General features: G+C 39.9%; 2 protein-coding genes across 9 annotated transcripts in view; one reads left to right on the top strand and one right to left on the bottom strand.

The window, feature by feature from the left end:
- Window positions 1–18,628, bottom strand: part of LOC143900272 (uncharacterized) — a 227,408-nt gene that overhangs the window by 9,720 nt on the left and 199,060 nt on the right. For 5 of the 8 annotated variants that reach the window (XR_013257736.1, XR_013257738.1, XR_013257740.1 and 2 more), the window contains one exon: window positions 15,487–16,105. The exons of 1 other annotated variant lie outside the window; for it this stretch is intronic. Coding sequence is in view for 3 of the 7 variants with exons in the window: in XM_077411417.1 (XP_077267543.1) it covers window positions 15,981–16,105 (125 nt within the window). In the remaining 4 variants the exon portion in view is untranslated. Of the gene's footprint in view, window positions 1–15,486; window positions 16,106–18,628 lie in introns of those variants that run through there. 2 more of the 8 variants (XM_077411418.1, XM_077411419.1) reach the window with 2 other exon arrangements.
- The window catches only part of LOC143900269 (18S rRNA (guanine-N(7))-methyltransferase), a 166,205-nt gene that overhangs the window by 74,414 nt on the left and 73,163 nt on the right, over window positions 1–18,628 (top strand). The gene's annotated exons all lie outside the window — the stretch shown is intronic.

The following is an 18,628-nucleotide window of genomic DNA, read 5'->3' as shown; positions in this document are numbered from 1 at the left end:
AAATGTGTATTGAATACTAAGAAATTTTTAAGTAGATTTCGGACTAAAAACTGAAGCGGAGATATACTCGGAAAAAAAAGATGAACGTAGAAAAACGCATATCTTGCTAGTAACATAACGGACATAACGTTGGAATTTGTATATAAAAACTGTTCTGTTCTTTGCCGTCTTTGCTGGATCGATAGTTATCAATCTTAAGTTCAGTCTACAACGCAAATGATTGAATTCAATAAATTTAATCTCGTTTTTCTCGTATTAATATCAATCGTTATGAATCAGTTGTAAATACAAATTTTCACTCTTTATATTCACTCTTGTGTGTGTGTGTGTGTGTGTGTGTGTGTGTGTGTATTCTGTAAAATATTAAAATAATAAAATTTTATATTTAATTATCTATTAATATTCCACTTGATATATCCGTTTCACCAAAGCGATCTGTTCTCACATCTCAGTATTAGAATAAAAAAATATACTCGTTTCAAGTGTGACTAAGAAATGTATCCCGGGTTGCGATTGCGAGTTAAAGTAAAGTCATAGCGCGCGGCAGATACTCACGGGATCGATAACTAGTTTCCCTTATTGTTATGGTTCCAACAGAGACTGGGAGTCCTTCCTAGCAGCAAAAATGCACGATCTGTCTGGGTGTACATCGTACATGTACGTATGTACGTCGAGAGACGGACAGACGAACAAGATGATCGCATAAATTCGCGGCACGACGATAGAGCTCGTTTAGGACGCGAGTGAAAGAGAGAGAAAGAAAGGGAGATGGAGAGATAAAAGACGTATAAATACATACCCGGGCGTGTTGTGATATTAATACAATCACGGATCATTCCCGAGTTAGCCGGCAGCCGTGCGCAGACACTAGATTGTCTGAATCGGGGTGAACGACTTTATATAGCTTAGCGGAGATAGAGACGGCGAGAAAGAGGGTTCGTTCTTACTTCTCGCCTTGTTCGGGTTCGCTTGTTTCGGATAGTTTGGAACCAAAAGATTTCTAGGGGCACGCGTTTGCGGATAAATGCTTAATGTGAAGGTTGTGAACGTCGCGTATGGTGAACGCGACAGGATTCAGAGCGCAAAGGAATCGATGACGCGTGAAGCGTTACTGCTGACAGTATTTTGACACGGTATTTCTTTTCGGTAATGTTCTTTTTTGTGTTTATCGTAAAGCTCTCCCGCAGTATCATCACACAGTTTCTTCTTTCAAGTATCACCTACACTTTTTCTTCATCTGCATAAAAAAGATCGTGAATACCGATGACGAATCTGTTATCAATTTTTATCGAGGATCCAGTCTAATGGCGTAAGACGTGTCTTCGTGAAGCTATTAACGAAGGAATCGGAGGGCCAGACCGTACTCCACGGTATTCTAGTACGCTCCGTGGAGCGGAAGTGATCTTCACTGTGTCTCTTTCCTACCCAGTTTATATCGTGTCCCTTTTCTCCTACGTACCGGTTCCTGCCGTGCAATCGTGACCCTCTCCTCCTTGCCCCACCAACGCTTCCCCCCTTGGTAATCGGCAATCCGATCAACCGGAACCTCTCCAATCCACCGACCCAGACCACAAGTATCTCGCTCGAGACCGCTTCTTCGACTACCAATCATGCATTTACTCAAACGTCCCTAATCCCTCGAGGACTCTTCTTCAAGATTGTCACGTCGTTATTATTCGGAAAACTCCGACTGACCGCACATATTTACCGAATACACTTAGCCGTATAGGGCGTAGGCACATTTGCTCGTCCAGAGCGGATAAACTTGTAATATTATTGCAGAAAGAGCTGTGAGATGTGGGGAAAATACGAAGATTCGAGAAACGGAAGTGTTACTGAAGAATTAATTCTTCGGATAATGTAATTTTGATGTCGATAAATAACAAACAAAATCTGTTTTTATAATATTAATTTAGCTTGAACCGTGTCGCTCTTAATTACCGAATGCGATACCGAAGCCAAAGCTTCTTAAATGCCACGCGATTTATTGTATACGAAATATAATATTTCGAGGTCCGATGATAAAAAGTTGTTACGTAAGAAAAACTTTTTGTTAAAATTACGTTTAGCAGATACGAGCCAAACGCAGATGAAAAAGCGTAGATAATTTCCATCTATATAGGCAACTGGGAAACCAAGTTTGTTCATATCAAGATGTTTCGTATAAACGTGAACAAGATCGTTCGTCAATATATCCTGCGATATTTTACCGTCCGCAAAAAGCGTATCAAAAACCTTTTGCACCGTGCAAATTCGACCTTTGAAATAGACTCGGTACACAGAAGTCGCGATATTAGAGCAGCTTCTCTCGCGCTCGTTGTAATCGGAGCTTCAACCGGAGTGAAGCATGAAGAATAATAAAGCGTAAAAACGAGAAAGAAAGAAGGAGAGAGAGAGAGAGAGAGAAGAAGAGTGTCGGCAGTATTGTTCGCAATATTCCACAGATTTATATATCCACTCTCAAAGTGGATATGCGCAAAGTGTTATGCGCGCGAGAACAATAGGGTACAATCCAGATGCCATCTGGTACACGACGCAGCCCGTCGACGCAGTAGTGATGCGTATCGTTACCAAATTAGCATCATAATGGCGACGGTTGGTGTCGGCAGCAGGTAGCCGTCATTATTAAAATATTATGAACTTCTGATGCGTTGCGAGGATGAGGCTTACGTCATACCGCAGCGATCGGGGCGCGGGGGAGGACCGGAAGTGGCAGCGTGGGTATCATGGCGCGAGGCGACAGGCTCCGTCGCACTTGTTCAATGCTACACGATTCAATAACGCCGCTACCTAATACATTTGTATATCTATGGCAACCACGTGCAGTACCTCGATATTATTAAGTATGTCAGTCGTAGGATTTACAGGCTGCTTTGGCTTCGGTATCGCATTCGGTAATTAAGAGCGACACGGTTCAAGCTAAATTAATATTATAAAAACAGATTTTGTTTGTTATTTATCGACATCAAAATTACATTATCCGAATTGAATCATTTTTTTCTTTAAAATGTATATAGATAGATTTTTATGTGTGTACACTATATATATATATATATATATATATATATATATATATATATATATTTTTTAGTTGATCCATCTATACATATAAAAAACTCGCGTTTATTTAAATATTAAGTTAATTTTATATATAAATTTTAGTTAATAATTATATTTTGCACATTTAAAATAAAGAAATTCACATAACTCAACCGTGACGATCTGCATTTTGAAAGAAATCGAAGTAATATTTAAATCTTAAATTGCACTCCATCGTTCCAAGTTCTACTTTCTGGATAATATAATTGAACGAACGTTCACCGGACCATCAATGGCCGGCGGTGTGTGTCTAATCGGTTTTGGAACCGTCTTAACGGCCTGGCGCGGACAGCGCAGAACCGGATTGCAATGTGGTAAAGGAAACAGTGCAGTGGAAGAAAGGGAAGAAGAAGATGAAGAAGAAACGCGACGGAGGGAGAATCAACGCTCGATGAGGAATCGATGATGACTATGCGCATATCCGTTGTTCGGCGTCCTTGAAAAGGACCATTCCCACCTCCAGGTGTCGGTCACGGGTAATCCAACCTACTGGCTCGATGTAACGAGCGGATCGAAATCGCAAAAGAAACCCATATTCGTGTCAAAACAACTACTGGAGTATACGGACCCGACTAGTTTCGCCTCATCTTCCAACAGCTTTGCTCAGTCTTCATCAACAGAGCTATCCGTGACGCTATGACGTACTTATAAGGGTGAAATGGCAAAAAAATAACAACTTTCACGAGCAATGTAGAATTACGTTGGTATTTATATATTTGTTTATTATCAAAATTGAACACAAGCATGCAATAGACTGATTTTTAATATTGTTATGTGATACTTTTGAATTAAAAGAAAGAATCAGTTTATACCGTTAGTTAAACGGTTGATATAATATACGTTGCATCGATATATTTTGCTTGAAAAATTATATCGTCGCTCGAATATATACCGGTGCCTGTTGAATTTGAGAGCCACTGCAGTTACAAGTAGCTCATATAAGTGTTTCTACTAAATTAAATCCTATTCCGATGATGGAGAGAGTCATGTGGGTATGTTAGTGTACAACGACGTTGAATGGACCGGCCAGCATCAGGGAGCCGGTGGAGGATGCGGCCGAGGTGTTGAGATTCCGGGAGCAAGAAATACAAGAATAACTGCGGAGAATGCTAAACGTACCGTGACTTATTGGAGGAGTGGAAAATGAGATTTGGACATTGAGAGTGTGAACGATGATCTCAGTTCTGAGAATACAATGCACGTCCATCTCGTCGGATCTTTGAAGGAAGGTGGTCGCTCATCGCTCTCGCGCCAACGTACGCGTTGTAAATCGTTATTTTCAGAAATTGTCAGACACAACACGTACTCTCAAGTAGACACCTAATTACTTACTTATTATTTTAAATGGCTCCTATTTGTCGATGAGAAGGGACACAATTTAATTGAGGCTATTGCAAAAGATATGGGATTGTTTTCTTATCAAGAAAATAAAATCCTGATTGCGTTAAACATACAAGATCTTAATATATAACACGTAATTTTAAATTGACTTTTTGTTAGAAAGAGATTTTTATTAGAATACTTTTGATTAAATATAATACATGTTTTGCCGCGTTGTACATTACTCCTTATATTAAATTATAAATATCTTCTTTATAATAAATAATGCTATTTCGATTGTTAATTATTATCCATTGCACCGCTTTTATAACGTCAGAAAAAGATGAGACACGTCGTACAGGGAAAATGCAAAGCAAAGGTGTAGATCGAGGCAATGTAGATTCGAGTGAAGTAAAGCCTAAATAAACATGCTTGCCTTTATTACAACACCTCTCTTTGCTCCCTACTGTTCTTCTACGTTTCACACGGCATTTTGTCTTATTGAGATTTTGTCTTATCTATGTGCTAACACGTCGAGAACTATATCTCAAAGATATCGCCCAATTCGACTTTTTCTCGAGAAGATTGAAAAATTAGTATATTATTTGCCAAAAAGTAAGGAATTATTTTTATGTGTACTAATATAAGAGAGACGCAAATAACGAAACGAAATTACTCGATATTTTTTAAAAGTAAATAGTAAATATGTGTGTAAAGCAGAACTATATGCCTGCGGAATTTAACAACAAATTTCAGGGCCTGTTTGATGAAACTAGATCGAAGATCGTAGAGAGCTGTCGATTTTTTTCTCATATAACCGTTGGGCGATTTTGAGAACAGACATGCGTGAACGATTATTTCGAGGGCTGATCATCCCGTTAAATCCTGATTCGCAGTTGCCCAGAAGCACCGGGAAGTAATCAGAGCGATAGGGCAGTTAAATAGCATCGTAACCGCGACCGAATTGTTAACACGTGGAACACGCAACGTACATGTTGCTATACGGGGCACAAAATCCGTTTGGTCGAATCTCCAAATCTGTATTACGCGCGTTTTCGAGATCGGCTGTGTTAGCGGCGCAAGAGTATAATGCAAATACCAGAAAATAACTGTTTCTACCTTAGAAAGTTAACGCGTGAATTAACGTAATTAATTGCAATTGATATAGCATAATAAAATAATAAATATTGCGTCGTGTGGTATAAAATATCAAATATTACGATCAAGGAGAGAAAAGGATTAAAATATTAAAGTAATATCTAATGTACTTTTAATTATGTCATTCGTCACATGGTGTGATATAGGATATATCCTATATAATTATATTGTTACGCCCGATAAATTGAAATTGAATCTGGCCGCCTTCGCACGAAAATCGAGAAGCGGTCGCTATATAAAATGTTTTTGTATAGAAAACGTGATTGCAAAATGTTTTTCTGTCAAGCGCAAGGTAAACGAATAATAGGAAGTTGCATGCGTAGTCGCTGTTCGCTTTGGATGACTTTGTCGATGCAAACATAATTAGTTTGATTATTGCTGTTTGGACGTCGTGAAATGCAGAAAGCTATATACGCTTCTTGTTTGTACTTGGCTAAATGTATTCCATTGCATCTGCAACTGCGTTCAACACAGAGAAATAGAGACGCGGTTAAAGGGGACGAGTGAGAGAGAGAGAGAGAGAGAGAGAGAGAGAGAGAGAGAGAGAGAGAGAGAGAGAGAGAGAGAGAGAGAGAGAGAACGCGCAATGTGCAAGCATGCGCTTGCAAGCTTTGTAAACGATAGCGAGATGCGCGGACGATCAATCGGTATCGGCGAATTGTAATAGCCGATTCTGATTAGATCTCCCATTGTTGACGTTATTCGATACTACAGACTTGCCTGGTTGCGTCTAATTATTCTCGTATTCGGCTGAATTCCGGTTAACCAATCATTTTTGGCGTGTAATTAAACTGTTCTCTGGTTTCGCAGTATTTTACAACAAATGCATTGTCTCTCTATTCACAAAGCACTAACTGATTTTTAATCTTCTTTATATGAAATCGCAAAACAAGTATTTTACTCATTTCTTTTTATAAAACGAATAAGTATCCATAACAATTCTTATTATTAATGAATATTATTATCATCTGCTTAATTTCTCAAGCTGTATTGTATTTCTGATCTTCTTTTGCTTGTCGATATATACGACACGTATCTTATAGGTGCATAGCTTTTGCACAAGAAGTTTCCCTCCGGAAATCGCTAATCAATTACATTCCTTCCGGAAAAGTGGGCAACGTCAATCAGCAAGTACGCTACAAGGGTAGCGTTCTTCTACTTCATTCGGATGTCTAATAGTGCTTTATTGTACCAAAACGCCAAGATGACTGACAGGAACGATTAGCGATACGTTAGGGATACAATGATCAATCTTCGAATATACGAATCTATCTAGGGGAAACCATATAGTCGTTGGCCACTTGAGCTTATGGGGTTTCAATCAGAATGCAATCACGTTACATTTACGTCAATTTTTTTTATCTCTAAAAGGCAATAAATTTCAGTTGCTTCTCTAAAAAATAATGGATTTATTTGCCTAATATTTTTACACAAAGGGTTAATAACTTGACACTGCCACTCTTATTTAACGAAGATATTAATTTTTTAATTATGCTAAATAGTTATTAAAACTAAATTGTTTATTATATGTTTTATTTAAATCTTATTTTTAGGATGACTGTGTCTATCTCTAAACAAATTATTTTGGCAGACTAGTCTTTTAAAATGTTTAAGCTTTGAATAATAACTACGGCTTCCCTATCAATTAGTATCAATCAGTACAAGAGAGTCATAATAAAGTAGAGAAGAAAAGGTAATTTCAGCACACAGTCTGCTGCATCTAATATTTAAAAATTAATTTCTATTCTCTTATTTTATTTAGAGAACTTTATCATCAAAGTTATGACATTTGTTATATATAATTATTACAAAGTAATAATTTTATCCAAATATGCATAAATATATGACCAGACCGTTAAAATGAAGCATAATCGTTCACGATCGTTTTAAGTACCGCGCGGGCCCTTTTCCCGGTATCATGTCTTTTTCAGCTTTTATAGAAACGCGAAGGCACGGCCGTGCACCAGCCGTAGCGAGAAAGGTGTAAAGCAAGCGAAGGTAGACAGATCTCGGCACTTATCGGTCTGCGAGATAGCCATTAACGAAACTAAAAGCCTCCCCATATATCTCACTCCGGCAACCCTCTCTCTCCTCTCACCACCAAACGTTCCAACCCTTCGCCTACGTCGTCTCCCTCCCCGCTACATCCTCATTTCCCTTGCCGCCTCTATCCTTGAGGTAGACACATCACCGTTCGTTGTTTGTCCGAGGCTTTTGTTTTACTTGCTGATATATATTAGCCCTCTTCCCGACCGCCGCCGCGGCGGAAAAAGAGGGTGAAGGAGGCAGAACCGTCCTCCCCTCTTTTTCACATCTCCCTTTTCACTTCGAAACGGTACAAGTCACGCCAAACTTTTCTCATCGCTCGTTGTGATTATAAATTACCCCCTTCTTTCTCGAAATATCTTTTTCTGTCTTACTTAGTTAGTATTGCTCTTAACGGTTAATAATGTGTTGGTTATTAATTTTAACAGAATAATGCTTGGCAGCAATTTTAACGTCAATTTCAAACAAATTGAAAAAAAAACTTCACTACTGTTTATATATCGATTAATATATTCCGCGCACGTTCTCGGGAAGTCTTTGACGTACCCGGGCGTGTGGGAAAAGATACCATTGATTTCCATTCTTCGAAAAATAGCGTACGTACCGCCGAAGCGTTTAGGATGTTTCGATGAGCTTCACGAAAGAAAAACAAATATCGAAAACCAATAAACGATAAGCTGCTAATTGGAAGTCGAGACGGCGTCGGGCGTACCGATGTGGCCGCACCCGGCGACCCATCGATTCGACGCTCGCCATAAACCTCATGTAATAATTTAACAATCTGTGAAGAATTGACGCCCTTCCTTCGGTCAGTGATGTAAGCAGGTAGACGACCGGGTTATTCCTGTTCTTCGACACCTACCTTCGGCACACTATGCGCGGCTGTTTATTCGACACTTCCATCCTATCCTATCTATATTGACTCTTAGCACGTATTTTTCACATTTTCTACTTCTTCTTGCTAGGTACATTTCAGGCGAAACACGAGAAGCTTTTCTAAAAGATATCGATTGCGATGACAATATCGACGTGCTTCTGATCAACGTCCCTTTTCTTTCTTCAGAGAAATTTTAATATTACATCCAATTTTGCATTGCAATTTTCGAGAAAAGAGTCAAAATAAGAAATAATAAACGTGAAAATTACGAACAAACATGATTAGCATTATTTTCTTTTATGTAAGTACATTGTAGAACCGTGTAGAATATACATGTGTATTTATGATTTACATAACGGTTCAACTTGGGATCTCAATCTGTTAAAAAAGTTTAGATTTCTCTTTCCTCGACTATCTAGAAACTTGAAGTAAATTGATTTTGTGCGGAAAACTATAACAAAATTAAGTTTGTGCATATACTATATGTATATATATACAGGCAAACTGCAAAGACGCAGGGTAGAATAATTTTCTTTTTTGAGTTATTTCGAAGTATATTGCATATCAAAACCGTAAGATATTAATATGCAAAAACCAAGTTTTAAACGTCGAGAACAGTATTTTATATAGTTGTTATCAATATAAACTGAATATTGTTGAATTGTGAATTTGGTTTTAGAAGTAACTTTTATCTAAAAGATATTTCTAAAAGATATTTATTCTCCCGTGATATATATTCTTTAAATTTTACATAAACCTTAATAAAATAAATCTTGTAAATATTGATCTACGTGAAATTATAAATCTTAATTTTAATTAAAGCAGAATTAATTTTTCCACCGAACGCTTCGTCTACTTAGTTACCGCAATTAGGGGCAATTAATCAAGGGACATATGGATATGAATAAGGAGAAACGTTCGTATATACAATTGAAGTGCTTGTCGCGTTAATATGACGACGCGATATCGCAGACGGATGTTCTTGGGTCAACAGCGGTGGTAGACACTGCAAGAACGCAAACTCGTAACAGCGATACACGGTCGGACAGCGGGAGCGCGCGGCGTAACCCCGCTGATAACATCTCTAATCACACCGAGGCCGAACCAATCAGCACTAATCCTGGCCTCGGTACTCATCCAGGAAGGTTCTATAGCTCGGAGCTCCGGGATAACCACCCTCGCAACTCCCGCCCCCTTCAACCCCTAGGAATCTCGTGAGCCTTGCGTATACAACATCACGTATACAATTCACCATCGAGCGCTGTAGAGCTCGGTGCCTGCAGCTGTAGCATCATACACTGCCACGCCACCGATACCACCGATCGAAATTACATGTGTTCATGTGTATTGCTGACACGATACGTGCGCGCTTCGCTTCCGTTTATGTTTGATGGAACGCGAATCGTTTCGATTAATCGAAGATTAATCTGTCGATTAAACTGTTAATTTTCGAGAACGTATATACAAAAAGAATATTGTTGAGCGTACATATGCCGAATGTATGAACGGATATTAGGCGTTACACAAAGACATCACATTACGGCCGACAATGGACGAAGTGGCACATATCCTGATAAGAATCACAGTCCGTCCCTCGCTCATATCGTCATGCCAACACGCTTGACTGTGTTGATAGATCGAGTACCATTTCAATCATTCGCTTTGAGAACGACTCTCAAGTACCTCTTCACGGGGATAGATAAAATATCACGAAGGCACATGCTTTACAGGCTAGCTGTCGCATTGAACCAACGCGGCGGCGTATAAAAGACGTAAAACTTAATGAAATGTAGGATGGAACTCGATTATATCAACATTTTCTATTATGGAGCGCACAATCTCGAATCAGCATCTTTTAATTTCAAAGCACTGAACAGTAATAGCAAAATCTAGTCTGATGCAATTAGCGAAATTAATTTTCGCTCTTTCTCGAATTTAGAACCCTATTTTGCCACGGATAATCTGAACTCGCATTGATTCCTCGTATCAATTTAGCGTTTCTAGCATTTCGAGTAGCTGCCGAAGTGCCGTCGCCGACTGTGTAAACTCCCTCGTCCGTGCAACTGTGCCGTATTTACGACGTTATGTCCGAATTGATTTGTCAGAGAGGAACGGGTGGGACTGAAGAGTGGCACCTAGGCAAGAGAGTGCGTCGAAGGGTCGTCTGTACGGTTAAATCTCCTATACGGTATAGGAGTTCCAAAGGGAGTTGGCGGTGGCGCACGGTCTGCGACTCCGGAGGACTTCAAAATCGAGCAGCTTCCCGCGGGAGTTTGGCCCTCAGACCCCTCCATGGCCCTCTCCTCTACACATCGCTTACCCCTGCTGCTGCGGACTTTAGGCGGACGAGCAGCGTGTACGCGAACATGTGGACTCATCATCATCAAGCGTGCTGCGATATATTCCGAATGTACTGACCGTCATACACGGACCCCACACAGCCGCATCTTTCCTTTTTGCTCTCATTAAGCTCTTCGTTCGACGGTAGCTCAGCCGCCAATCATTTCGTTCGTACTCTGGCCCGGCTGCGTCCACTAACTGAGTGTAGCCTAATTACGAATGTCCGGAGGGTTCGATTCATCTTTGATGGAGTGAAGGCAGCCGCCCCTCCTTACCCTTTCCTTGCACCACTATTATGTTACGATAAATACTTATATAGAAACACATTTTCGAATTCGTTCTGAGTCATCATTCGATATCATTCGAAAACATCGCAATATATTCCAAGAATAATATTCCAAAAGTAATCTGACCGTTCAAATTAACTTATCTGTATGCATAACTTAACGTTGCTATTATATTTCTGGGGAAAGGATATAATAAATACGTGTACTTTTTACAATCTTATTTATTTATCGAGGAGAGAGAGAGAGAGAGAGAGAGAGAGAGAGAGAGAGAGAGAGAGAGAGAGATACAGAAGTATATGCATCGAAATTAAAAATGATATAACTCTGCAATTACAACAAACATGTTATACAGTTAAATGGAAAGAATGTAAAGAATTTCTGCGCAAAAATACAACACACAACTCGATACATCTAACGAGATATCTGGAAACTAATCACCTCTCGTCTAAGAAATCGAAACGAAGGCAAGGCATGCGCGTAGTTCCATTTTATTCCCTAAACATATCGTCGTAGTTTGGCAGCGAAAGGCCATCTGGCGATTCTCTAACACCCACGAGCGGCTCATCGAAACCCTCACGGGGTCTAATGATGTATAACGTGGCATTCGTTCACACTGACCATAGTTACATTTACTCGCTATATTCGTAAGCTGGGGTCAAGCGTACGGTATCGTTGACCCCGCGTATAGCAGAGCTCATCCGAACCCCGAAAATCGCCGACCCTCGCCCTTGATAATGCAATTATCGTTAGCGTTGGAGTTTAGAGCGTCACATATGTGCGCTTAATGATATTTCACCGTATTTGTCGTATTTTCTCGGTAGCAAAAGCGCTTCTTTTTCAGGAAAAGTTCGCGATATGATATATTTATAGGTATAAAGCAGAAACGCTATTAACGAAAGCAATTTTAACATTAGTATATAATAATTTATATTTAAATGATAAATTCAGAATGTAATTATATATTCGAAAAATATTTTGTTTGATTTATACAAAATTTAGATGCATTACATTTTTGCGGCACAATACGTCGAAGCTCTTGAATTTTATGCTTACGTATGGTGAAACTGGAAACATAACATTTTACGGTAAATGAAACAAATAACATTTCGTTCTTTGAAGCTTAAAGGCTCCAAAAATAAAATAAATATCTTGATTCCGTACGTGAAAGCCTTCAAAATCGATTTCTATGATATTGACGCTTTCTAAAATAGCCGTTTCTAAACCGTATTAATCTATCGTTTCCGAATTTATATATTTCAACAGGAAGAGTATTGTAAGAGTATTTAAAGCAGACACGTATTTATAAATATACCTCCCACTTATGTGGAATGATATTCGCATAGTAAAGTGACGTATCTGCTTCTGCCTAACGTTTGGTTTTCTTTGCAAACCGCTTAGCCGCGATTTTCAAGCTTCAACGATTTAAGTCACGTGGAATTCATGTCATTAAAAACAACGATAGTGCTCTCAGATTGGATTCATGAGAGTTGGCAATATGGAGTCGCGACAGAGATTTCGTGGAATAAAACGGCGAGATGAGAGAGAAGCTTCAGTGTGTAACTCGACCACGTGTTTTTAATAATTGATAATCTACGTAGACGTTTGTGAGAACTTGATGTAGGTCCTGGAACTGGTGGCATAATCGTTCCATTCTTTTTCACGACCGCGTTAAACATTACGTCGAATCGGTGCATAATCTGAGGTAATGTAATTATATAATAGGATTAATAACAATCCCAAACTAATGCGTCTCAACAAATACGTTAATTTTTATAATCTGCAATAAATTTAATTATCTGACAACAAACTATATTCTCTAATAACTATAAAAACACATCAAAATATATCAAAAACATATATCAAAGTAGATATGTTAAACAGATATTTATATTATGAATTTTATTATTTTTATTATATATATATTCTATTATTTTTAATATATTTAAAACAAATATATATATATATATTTTTTTTTTAAATTTGTCAAAAATTCTATAGAAAAATTAAAAAAAAAATTAGAGTTATAAAATTAGCAATTATATATATATATATATATAAAGTTTCTATCAAAGAATTATTATGGAATATTTTAAAGATGCGAAAAATGAATAATCTTGTTTTTTGTAAATAGACATAAATCCTTTTAGCGTTACTCTTGAATTAGGCAGCAAGGGAGATCGGGTAAAAGTTGCTGGACAGTACAATTGCGGCGACGGTGAGCTTAACCCCTTTCTAGGATTGTTCGGTTGTCGTTAGTAATCGTTTTAATAGATGAACCATCGAGAAAGTTAAAACTGACTCCGCGGAAAGTGGTCGCCGTTAATCTCTTTTTCGAGCTACTGTCATGGAATGAGATTTGCGTCGATGAGCTAAGAGTGTGGGTGAGCAAAGTGAAACGCTAGGTAGGAACGCTAGCAGATCCATGCACGCGTACACGCGCATATCGAATCATGCGCGTGCGAGAACGTGCGTGGACGAACTAACATACGCACATCGATACCGTGTAGCAGGATATCGGTGTGCGGTTTATGTGTGCCCATGCGAGTCGACGGTAGAGAAGTAGATTTAGGGTGGTAGACGGAACTTCTCCGCAGCCATTAGCCGCACACTCGAAAAGCCTCTATAACACGATTCATACATTTTCCTGGAGAATGAAAAACAGTATAGGTTTCGAAACACTAAATCCAATCCTGAAACAATGACGGCAGCGGCTGTCTGCTAAGTCACCAATCCTCTTACGTTTCTACTTACGGTAGATGCTTCTTTTTATATGTATTATTTTTATTACTATTTTTCTATTAATATAATTTATCTCGTTAGTTTTTCGATTGATTCGTCTCTTCTAATACATTGCTTTCTCTTCTAAGTTTTTTAAACTTTTACTCGCGTTGATTAAAAATACAATTAAATATCGTATAGAAACTTTTAATACTATTATAGGTATCGAAAGCTGCGCGTATTCAATATATTTTGTCGTAGGAAGTAATAATCAATATATCAAAGTTATAACTTTATCAAAAATACATATCACCCGTATTTTGCATCGATGCTCCGCTAGAGATTAAGGCAGCATATTAAAAAAGTTTTTCTCATACGGCAGACTGGCCGGTGTCTCCGCGCAACACGCTTGAAACGATAATTCGCACGTTCGCGTGTATGTAAGCTGAGCGCAGTATAGTACGGAGAACTAATTCCAAGAGTTTATCTGTCTGCCGCAGCTCCAAACATCCGAATCGCGAACGTGCAGCAGCCCTTTGTAGGGATAGATTGTAGTAGCAGCGGCACAAGCTGTAACTGCACAACGGCTGTAACTCAACGAGGCGCACACGAAGATTTCAGGCCACTTTGCGTTCTTTCGCACACAGCTTCCGTCTCTTTCTGACGGTGGAGACATAGGAGGAGACTTCGGTTAACGACCGTGCGGAGCAACGGAGAAAGCGCGGAGTGTGAGAAATCGATGAATGCGATCGAGAGGTAGCTGCGAGAGGTAAAACAAAATCGCAGACAATTCCTTGGCCGTCTGTGTTGGCGTTTCTCTCGCTCTCGCCATTCTTCCTTTCGTTCTTTCTTTTCTTCCTTCCTCTCTTTCTTCCTCTCTCTTTCCTCTCACCAGCTCCATCGAGTAATGGAGGTGGATAAGCTGTAGGAGGAAACGACAGGGATTCTCTCACCTTCACTCTTACTCTCTCTTTCACTCTCTTACTCCCGCTCTCACATATACATGCCTGTATATAGCTATAAGCACCAAGCACCTATACATAGAGATATTCCTATCCTTGCGCATCGCGGATCCCTCCATCTCCGCGCCTTCCCACTCGTACTCCCTCGCAAATCCCCCCCCCTTAGCGTCCCTTTACGGATCCTGCCTTCGTTGGCTCCTAATTAAACATCCAGCTCGCTCGAATCCCAAGTCGACTGGGCCGTCGATGTTCCGATATTAGTGCCCCGCTCTGCCGTCGTTTGCCCTCTCCTCCCATCGTCATGCATCTACCCGCGTTTACTTTTATCTTGCACCTTTCTCCACGTCCCTCGTTTCGTTTCTGAACCCTCTCTCTCCCTCCTCCCCACAAAATCCCTATCGCGCACAGCGTAAGCTACGCTGTACGCCTTATAAACAGATTTCGATAAAGAAAAAGGAACAAATCGAGAATCGATAGCCGCTACCGACTCATACAGTTCGAGAGGATTCTAAAGTTCACCCGGGTTCAATCGCGAAGCGAAATTATAAAAAGGACAACAGCCTTTATATCGTTATACTGAGAAGGAAACCTTAATTTTCACATTCCTAAATTTTACGATTGATCCCAAATTAAATAACTATTGGGAAACTTAATTTATCTACAACAGTACGAACAAAATCGTGTGATAGTTTGTGCATTATTTATTCTCACGTAATTACGTTTTTCTTTTTTTACACGGCAAAAAAATACAATAATACAAACGAAATTAAATTACCTGAACTATTTTCGATGTTAGACATCAAATGAAAATTATTAGGGAATATTATAATCGTGTTTCCTAAAATTGTATTTGAATTCATTTGCCGGTGTCAGCGGGTTATAACCCCGGCGTCGACAAAACGAAACTTTCAATCTTCTTCGTGAAGTCAAATACGTCCGCAGTTACCACGGATACATACGTAAGATTTTTTGCCAACCCCCTTTGTTGCTGACTGCGCGCCACGCGAATGAAACATTCGATGCATTATCAACGGTGCGAGGAAAGGATATATACGCACGACAATGCAACGACGCGTACTTCGTCTGTGGCATTCGGTATACGTATACACGATAATGTAAGGTATACCTCTCTGGAATACCTTGCTCGAAACTGTCCAGAGTCCGAATCCACCGCTATCCGGGGTTACCAGCAACAACCGATGGCAGCAACGGCAGCAGCCGCAGCAGCAGCAGCAGCAGCACGCCAAGCATCTCAAACACGATCTTGTATTCCAAGCTGGTCGCACTGCTGGCAGCGCCTACGAGCGAGAGAATAGTCATTAACTAAATAACAGCCTGATCTCTAGCATCCACGTTCTCTCTCTGTCTCCCCTGTCCCCCACCTCTCACAGCCTTATTCTCATGCCCGTTCCATGCCATCCCTCTGATCTCGCGGAGGAGAAAGGAACGGAGGCCGAAAGGAAAGGAAAGGAAAGGAGAAACGCGATCCACCTAGTCAGCCAACCAGACAGGAAACCACCCACCACCGCCAACACCACCACCACCACCACCGTCACCACCACCACCTCCGTCGCCGCCGCCACCGACGGTCGTCCGTTCGCGAACCATCGGCTGGATGTTATCACCCGCCAAACGTTTTACAGCCAATACGGCGCTTTTGCAGTTCTCAAATGACTTTTTTATTGAGCTCAAATCGATATACCCGGCATTCTTCGCTCCGCCGCGCCGCACCATCGGCCATGGCAGTTGTAACGACAATTTCGCGATCACGATCATCACACGTGTGTTAGTCGTAGCTAATGTTTCTTCATCGTGTTCAAACCTCTCGTGTTATCTTAATACGATCCCACGGGTAGCCAAAATACGAATTGGACGATTGTATAATACCAAATTATCGTCGCACTTAACTTGACGTGATGTTATTTTAAAGTATCGATATAAAACTTTAAAACTAATCCCGTAGAATGAATACAAAACGAAATATTTTCAAAGTCTATGCGTATATTTATTAATTATATAATTACATATACAAAAATACAGTATACAAAAATATTATTAGTCTATATAATTATATCATTTTCTTGCATATAAGTTATATAATGGCTATAACCCGTATCTGCATTTGAAACAAAATTTGCAACTCTGATATATGTTTAACATAAGTTTAATATACATAAACTTATTTTAATTAGCCATTCTTCCGTTTTGTTGAAAATTTGTAGATGTACTTCTTACTCATAAAACTGGACCGGGTGTCCACCGTAAAGTCACATAGGAAAATGGCAATGCATGACAAAGTCGCGTTTAGTGCAACATCACATATGGCGATAACTGGCTGAGTACTGCTCAGCATTATACCTTTACGTGTCGTATGTCTACGAGGGCTAAGCTCTCCGGAGTAACGTGAGAAGTAACGTTGGACGTTGTCGGATGAGGTGGAGAAGCAAAGAAAAAGTGCTAGAAGATATGGCCGGAGAAGAAAATACTAGCAGGCCGGCACGGTACAATGGCGGAGTTGCGCACGTTGACAATAAACACGTGCCAGTCATGTTTTTCTTCCATTTGCCTCCTCATAAATCCGACATAAAAGCCGGTAGATAAACAGTCAAAGTCTAGGCGCGCGCGGTGATCCCTCAACCCTGATGCTGCAAAGTACGAATTTCCAGGGCCGAAAGTACCACTTTCGATGTACAATAAGAAATCCTTTCGTAATAATTCAAATAGTTTCTGTTTATTTCCTGACTGCTTTCCATTGTTCTTACATTGTGTTATTATGTATTTTAATTGAAAATTACATTTATTGACGTTCACATAAACTCAACAAAAGGTTGACGAGAAAAAAAGCAAAGTTAAATCTGTGTTGACTTATTCCAAATTGAGATCGTGTTTCCATCTGGATGACGTTTGTTACAAAAATTCTATAATATAATTATAATTACATTTTATATATATAATTGCGTAAGTATCAAAGAGTACGTCTCTGAAATGCAGAGCGATGAAACAAATAGCTTGCTGTTGAAAATGGGAGGTAAATTGAACAATTTCACGGCAGATAATCCAGGATGGATTCGCCCGATTCGAATACACGTAGCCCCGAGTGCACAAACGCGTACACAGACGCGAGTCCCGGGACGAGTCATTTGAGTGATGTAGGCAGATCGAATGTTCTTCAACTAGTCAGACTTCGAAAGAGTAGGAGAAGGAGGGTAGGAGAGCGAAAGAGAGAGAAAGAGAGAGAGAGAGAGAGAGGGACAGCGCGGGCGGAGGGGGGAGAGAGTGCGAGCGAGAAAACAGGCCGCGTATAGGGTGGTCGACAAGAGCCAGGGGGATTCGCGGGGAGTATTTCCCGCAGTACGGATTCACGGAGCGTTATGATTTGTGCTCGCTTAGACTTCCGTCAATAATTTTACGGCAAATTTAACTCTAAACTTTCCGCCAGCGTGTTTCGCCCCTCCTACCTGCGTTGCTTCTTCACCACCCCCCGATAATTCTCCGTGGACGATTCTCAACACTCGCGCGCTACGCAAAAACTTTCGGTTCATCTGCTCCCCCTCATCGCGCTCCCCCGGCATGTTTATTCGTTCGGATAACTGAAATGTGATTGCTTCTGAGAATGTTGACGATTGTTGAACTTTATGCCCGATTAATTACCGTTCGGTGATTTTTAATTAGTCGGCGATCGATAAGCATACGATATTTTGTGCATAAAGAATGATACGTTTAAAATATGTTGCGGCTGCTGTGCGTAGAAACCTCTTTTAGATGATTGAATGGAGTTACATTCACAATAAACTGCGCGAATATATGTTTTGGAAGCGACA

The sequence above is a fragment of the Temnothorax americanus genome, unplaced genomic scaffold (assembly GCF_048541705.1).
Source record: "Temnothorax americanus isolate GAGA-0224 unplaced genomic scaffold, ASM4854170v1 Scaffold3, whole genome shotgun sequence".
Classification (NCBI taxonomy): domain Eukaryota; kingdom Metazoa; phylum Arthropoda; class Insecta; order Hymenoptera; family Formicidae; genus Temnothorax; species Temnothorax americanus.
This window is presented reverse-complemented; position numbering and strand designations above follow the sequence as displayed.